The sequence below is a fragment of the Leptopilina boulardi genome, unplaced genomic scaffold (assembly GCF_019393585.1).
Source record: "Leptopilina boulardi isolate dan_hultmark-lab unplaced genomic scaffold, ZJU_Lbou_2.1 LbouV2_248, whole genome shotgun sequence".
NCBI classification, from domain to species: Eukaryota; Metazoa; Arthropoda; class Insecta; order Hymenoptera; family Figitidae; genus Leptopilina; species Leptopilina boulardi.
In genome coordinates, this window is record NW_026137805.1 from 1,565,804 (window position 1) to 1,573,372 (window position 7,569).

The 7,569-nt window shown below is 25.2% G+C and overlaps 1 protein-coding gene across 5 annotated transcripts in view; it reads right to left on the bottom strand.

Moving 5' to 3' along the window:
- LOC127280460 (potassium voltage-gated channel subfamily KQT member 1-like) overlaps nucleotides 1-6,671 on the bottom strand; it is a 55,679-nt gene extending 49,008 nt beyond the window's left edge. For 4 of the 5 annotated variants that reach the window (XM_051303449.1, XM_051303448.1, XM_051303447.1 and 1 more), the window contains exon 1: nucleotides 4,141-6,671. In XM_051303449.1, coding sequence (XP_051159406.1) covers nucleotides 4,141-4,441 — 301 coding nt within the window. In that variant the 5' untranslated portion in view covers nucleotides 4,442-6,671. The remainder of the gene's footprint in view (nucleotides 1-4,140) is intronic. The other variant, XM_051303450.1, reaches the window with a different exon arrangement.
- Between the last annotated feature and the right edge of the window lie 898 nt (nucleotides 6,672-7,569).

Below are 7,569 nucleotides of genomic sequence, written 5' to 3' on the forward strand. Positions count from 1 at the left end.
GGGGGGGGATTAGTTCAACTACATGGCACTAGTGGAAAATAATCGATATTGAAAATACCCCCTGAAATGAGGCGAAGGTCTTATTTTCTATGTCTGTGTCAAGACTATATGGTGAGTGTCACGTGGTTTGAGTCACGCGATCTCTGTTTCTTTGACAATATAATACAGGGAGAGAAAAATCAAGCTTTCTATATTTTGTTTTGCACGCACTCTGTTGCGAGTTTTTAGTACGAATTTATATGTTTTACGTAATTTACGTTATTTACCTTCCGGTTGAAAAATCGTGATACATCTATAATAATTTTTTTAGTTCCTGGCGTTATTTAGGGACAACGCACAATAGATTTGTGAACGAGATGCATGAGATAGAAAAGGACATATATATATATCTGTCCTTTTCTAACTCATATTTCACGTTCACGAACAGACAACTAATAAAATTATTCAATATAAAATTTAATAACCTAATAATTTTAATCCAATAACATAAATTTTTTCATCGTTTTTTAATTAAAAATAAAATTATCTTTCGAAGTCATTGACACCACTTTTATGTATTCTTTAAAAACAATTTTTTTTTTCATACCAATAATTAAATTATTTATTTCACCTCTGAGAATCGTCGAAATGAATAATTTCAATTATCTTTATTCTGCTTCGTTTAACCCAGATTTTAGTTTCAAATTATATTTTATAACATATATAAAATTAAACCAACCTTTATTAATATGAAAGCAAAATGTGTATATGATAATAATAATAATTGTATTTTTACAATTCATTTACATTTTTCTCCACTCTTCTTTTTTTTTTGCCACTTTTCTTCAGCAACGACAACAATGGCATTTTAAATGAATTATTAAAATTACAAAAAACAAAATTTGTTGTCACCTTTAAATGTTTTTAACGACGAGAAAGAATTTTTTTTTTTGAAAATTTTTAATCGGCTCATTAGCGAACAAAAATATGAAAGTATAGATAAGAAAAATAACAAGAAAGTTTATTGTGTCTCGTTAAAGTCCAACACGAGGTCAGGCCTCAACATAACAGTTTTTCTCTAACTGAAACTTCTCTTAGTAATGGCCTTTTTTCTGCATATTCATATATAAAAGCACATGTGAAAGACGTATTATTTTTCTAGTAAAACTTTTCAACTTTTGCAATATATGAAGCTATCAAAAAAAAAAAAAAGAACGCATGAAAATCAATTCCATACATGCACTTTGAGAAGAAAGAATCCACCCATTAATCTTAAGGGATATTTGAAAAATTTTGATATTCTTCTTTTTTGAATTCTAATATCGCTAGCTTTTAAATAGATATTTGTTTTCAGTATTTGGAATCGATATATCGTTAATAAATATCAATACTTTTAAATCGATATATCGATATTTAATTTTCGTACTTTCGATTCGATATATCGTAAATAAATATCGATACTTTTAAATCGATATATCGATATTTATTGTTCGCTCTTTCGAATCGATATATCATAAATAAATATCGATATTTGTTTTTGGTACTTTCGATTCGATATATCGTAAATAAAGATCGATCATTTTAAATCGATATATCGAAAATTCGAAATCGATAACTATTCGATAGATTGATATTCCAAAATCGATATATAATTTTAATATCAAAAATAATTTTTAACAAATTATCCCTATTAGATATTTGTGAAAATGAAACTGAAAATGTGCTTTTTTAAGTGGTAGAAAATAAATTTTCTCAACAATGAACAATTTGACAAAAAGAAATACATATTTATATACATTCAAAAATAAAATTGTTTAAATTAATAAATTATTCAATAATTTATTTTTTAAATAATTATTTTTACAGATCATAATAATAATTATTATTATTTACAGTATAATTTAATATAATTGTTTAATAAACTTTAAAAACTGTTTTTTTTTTAAATTTTTTCATTTTGATTTAGATATTTCTAAAGAAAAATTAAAAATAAATGAGAATTGACAATTATTGTTTAATTAATAATAATAATAATAATAGCTTAAACAATTTTTTTCAGAACATATATATATATATGTAAGTCCTTGGAAATCCTTCTCAAAGGAAGTTCCTTTGAGATCTGACGATGCGTGCCTCGTAGGTCACTTTAATATACCCATTGGCTCAATATCTCACAAATTAAGATTTCTCATTTTTATTTTTTTTTCTCTCTTTATAAGAGTGTAAAATTAAACTTTACATATACATATTTTTATTTAATGTAATTAAAAATTTTTTTTTCCCATTTCTCTCGAACAAAACAGAATTAAATTTAAAAAAAAGAAATTTTATTTTTAACGAAACAAAAAAAAAATTTTCCTCTCTTTGTAAATATTTTTAAATTATTATTATAACTTAAATACAAAATTTGAAAAAAATCATAATGGCCATTATTTTTATAAATCAATTTCATTATTAAAAAGATTAAAAGAAATAAATGTTGATAAAAATATTATTTCTCTATATTCACATTACCGCATAGTTTTTGATGGTTAAAAAGTAAACAAGATAAATATCAACATAACGACTAAGGGGTAAAACAGTTATTTTTCCTTCAATCAGATCAGAGATTAAAAAAAAAGAAAACATAAACAGAATGTCATATGGAACGTGTTTTATTTTTAAATAGTTTTTTATTGAAGAAAAATGACCTTCCTACATAGTTACAAGTGTTTATTATTTTTATTTAAAGAAGTTATATAATATTAAAATTTTAAATATGAATAATAATAATAATATAAAAGAAAAATGATAAAATAAAACTTTTTTTAAATAAAATAAAATATAAATAAATAATAGATAAAGATAAAAGTAATTTATTTTTCTATTCGAAATTAATTATTTAACAAAAAACAAAAGTGGTATCTTGATTGTGAGAAAGAAGGAGTGCGCCATCTATCGTCCAAATTAAAATTCTACGAGTGGACAACTTTATACATAGTGCGGTGATATTTGAAATTGGTAAATAGAAAAAAGTAATTTTTTTTTATTTTTATTACAATTAATTATAAAATTTTTCATTTTCAAAAAATTTCACATAAAAAAAATACTGAAAAAAATAAAATCACAAAATAGTGATTTTATTCACTATAACAATGGATATTTTATTCAGAATTTTTTGTTCATAAAAAAATTTTTTAATAACACTGAGAAAAATGATACGGTCGTTGTTAACGTTGATTAAAAAAATATTCTAAAAACTAATATTTTATCAAATTTTTTCTCTAATCAAACAAAATTTACTACGACTTTTTTATTTTTCAATTATTGGCCCAATTATAATTATTAATTAATACCCAACTAAAAAAAGTAATTAATAATATTAATCCATTTTAATACTTTTTAATTGAAAAAATTTTTAATTAGAAAAAATTTTAATTACAAAAATTCTTAATTTCAAAATTACTCTAATGAAAAAATAATCAATTGATAATAAATAATCGATGCAATTAATAAAGAAAATAAGTTACAAAAAAAAAATAAATAAATAAGAAAATTATGTTTCGAGTGCGAGAGGTTAGCACCTAGGGTATTACTTGGAATAAAATTTTTTTAACAAAGTTTTTATAACGCCAGTGTGCTTTAAAACTCAAACAAAATATAAACTGTTTTCTACAACTGGGACTAAATTAATTAATAATTACTTTTCAAGAACATTTTTTTAAAATCGTTAATCCAACAATTAGTTTCAATTTACACGTTACGGTTTAAAAAAAAATTGTTAATAATAATGTTGACAATTTTAGCTCTGAAATTTTACCCTGGGGAAGAATTTCAATCATAAAGTCCGAAACTGATTTCAGCAAATTTTTGGCTTACGCCTAATGAATCAGATATATTTTCAATGATTTTATTTGTAATGAAAAATTTGGTTTATAAAATTTTTTTACTAACCTGATACTATATTAATTAATAATTACTTTTCAAGAACATTTTTTTTAAATCGTTAATCCAACAATTAGTTTAAATTTACACGTTACGGTTTTTTGAGAAAAAAAATTATATGAAAATAATTTAAATTAATTTTGTCAATTTTTTTGTTAATAATAATGTGGACAATTTGAGCCAATGGATATAAAAAAAAGGAAAGAGGAATTAATTTTCTTAAAAGGCATCGCATACCTTGATGATGGCACTTTTTGTGATTGGGATGTGCTTGGCAGTTAAGATGATGCTCCTGGGAATAATGATGATGATGATGACCATATTGTGATTGTTGATTAATTGGCGATTTAAGGACACTGAGCACAAGATCTTCATGTGAAGGAACGATGCGCGTTAATTGTCGACTTTGACGAAACAAGGTCTCCTGTTCACCGCGATTCATCCTGAAATCGAGGCGACGATTGTGAAGATAAAATTTTGGATACCACTCTCGTCTGCCTTGTTCAGGAGCACTACCTAGCATAACAGCCTGCAGCATTCCGAATTATTTCTCGTGGCCAATTTTTTAAGGCCAATAAAATTAATGTTCTCAATAATCACAATAAGCGATCTGTTAACTAAAATCCGAATGTCCATTGTTGTGCATTCGGTTTTGTTAACAAATCTTAACCACCAACTTATTTTTATCATCAAGTCCCTAAGGATATGCATTGAATCACTTTTAAACTTCCCTCACGATTCTTCTCCTTCTCCTCTTCCTGCTCTTCTTCTTCTTCTTCCTCCTCCTTCACTTTACAAATAGTTCCAATCTTTTCACAATTTTCCTTCATAAGAAAATTTTTTCACTTCTTTTTTCAACATTTTTTCACAAAATGAATTCTTGCCAAATTATTATTAGTTTTTGTTGAAGCAATTTTTTTTCTCGAGAGGAAATAATCCTTTTTTGATTTGTTTCTAGAAAAATTTGAGAATAATTTTTTTTGGATTTACTATGAGATGCTTCTTGAGATTCTGATGGTGATTCTTTGGATGTTTTCAGATGCTATTTCAAAAAGTGTACTAAACATTTGGATTCTTAATTTTTTTCTGAAACTTCGGGAATTGTTGATTTAATCCTTGGTATGATTTTGAAAATTCTTTAGACGATCTTCTTTTTTTTCAAAATTCATTCTTTCATGTGAATTTTATTCTGTAATAGAATTCTAATTTCTATTTCTTTAAATCTTTTTCCTCATTTGTGGAGAAACTTTTCCCTAAAGGTTTTGTCTATTGTAAAATTCGTGAATCAAATCAGATCATAGTCACAAATTATTCTTCAACTCTTTTTTCTTTTATAAAGAAAGAAGAATAATTTACAAGAAAGAATTATCAATTCTTTCTTTAGGATCATATCTTATTCCTCGAAAACTTTCAGCATCCTTTTGAAATTTTTAACATCTACTTCAAAAAATTTTCATTATTCTTCATATTGAAATATTCAATATCTTTTCATGTTGGTACTCTATGCATTTACATTAAATTTTAAGAATCTCTGTAGTTATTGTCGGACATTGTTTGTAATTTTTCAACATCTTTAATCTTTAGCATCTTTTTCTTTATATTTTTCTTCTCATTTTCTTTTGAATCTTCCCTCTTTCTTTAAATTCTCAACATTCCTTAGAATTCCTATTTCCCTTTTAAATTGTTAGCGTCCTTTGTTTTTTTTAAATTTTTAGACTTTCTTAAAAATCTGAACATGATTCTATAAATATGCGCGAGATCTTCGAAAACCTGCTGGAAAGCATCCACATTTAAACACAAATCTCACCTGAGTATTTTCTTGAATAAATCACAACCCACAGTTTTTCGCGCCAATCTCAACGACCTCGATTGCATTCTCGAGGAGACGCGATGCAAAGGATACAATAATTTCATCTACAAATCGGTTTTTCTGATCATTCTAATTTCCATCTTGATTTAAAATTTTCGAATCTGTAAACTCAATTTTTCAAAAATAACAATCAATTATAAATATAATGTTCAGAAAATCGATCATCTTTGAGGAAATCTCGTATAGATTTATAAAAAAAAGACTGCATTCCTTTAAATTACGAATTTTGATAATTTTTCTTAATTTGAAAAGTTTAATAACATCTTCATTATCCTTTAATTGATTTTTTTAAACTTCTTCCAAAGATAAATTATTGATGCTTCTCTTTCTTTTTAATTAATGAAAAATTTGGTTCCTTTAATGTGCAAATGGATCTTTTTCTCTTCTTCTTTAAATTAAAAATCTTCGCAATCATTTACGCTTCTAAAATTAAAAATTGTTGAGTTTCTTCAAGTATGTAAATATTTTGTTGATTCGTCAAATTCTAAAACTTTTTAATTAACTTTTTTTCCATTAAAAAAATTCGCTAATTTAAAAATCCTTTCACTATTTTCAAATGGTAAAATTTAATTAAATTCAAAAAAAATTTCTTTGGCACCATCTACTTTTTCTTGATTTTATCATAATGCTGCTCCTTCTTCTTCTAAATTATTTGATAATTTTTTTTATTAACAATTTTAAATTCGAAATATCTTTTCATTGTACAAAAATATCACTAATTAAATTCTTAAAAATGAGCCTACATTAAAAATTCGACTTTCCACACAAAAAAAAATTAAAATTCCAAAAAAATAAACAATTTTCATTTACAAATTCGCGATTGACGAGTTGGAAGCTAGAAAAAAAGTCGATTTCGTTGCTTTGCCCTTGAGGTGGACACGATTTATTTATTTATTATTTATTTTTTTTTTTTGAAGACGAGTGTATATACACAATCACAATCGGAAGGAATTTGAATAAAGCGCGAAGGTCGCACAATCCTTACTGAGCGACAGCCCGCAACCAACTGTAGCTCTTGGCCATCCATTGCTAGTTCGACTTTTCACCACACTCGTGCGCTTTTCCAAGCGTCTATTTAACAATCACGGTTTTAAAATTTTTTGACGAAAACTAAATTTACATTCCTTTTAATAATAAACAATTATGTCAATGCTAATATTCTTAGAATTTGAATCATAAAGTCCGAAACTGATTCCAGAAAATTTTTTGGCTTATGTCTAATGAATTTAATTAACGTTCCATGATTTTATTTGTAATAAAAATTTTAAACCAACCTGTTACCATGGTCAAAATTTGAATCATAAAGTCCGAAACTGATTTCAGCAAATTTTTGGCTTATGTCTAATGAATTTAATTAACGTTCCATGATTTTATTTGTAATGAAAATTTTTGTTTATAGAATTTTAAACCAACCTGTTACCATAGTCAAAATTTGAGTCATTAAGTCCGAAACTGATTTCAGCAAATTTTTTAGCCTAATTTTTAGATTTAAAAATTTTCGAAAATATCTTTTTCTAAAAGGAAAGGTAAAAAAATTCCCTTTAAACATTTGCAATTCTGTCAATAATTTTCTAATCTCTTGTGCCAGGCAATTTTTAATGTTATTGTACGAAAATTAGACAAAGGATATTATTAATTGTATAATTCTATTTGTATGCCTCCGACTGCAGTTTGGTATAATTTAAATAAAAATTTGTTAAAACGATTAATTGAAATTTTTATTTAGAATAAATGTCTCTCCCTCATTTTTGAGTTTCTTCCTTGATTATTATTATCTTTAAGTTTGTAATTTACTG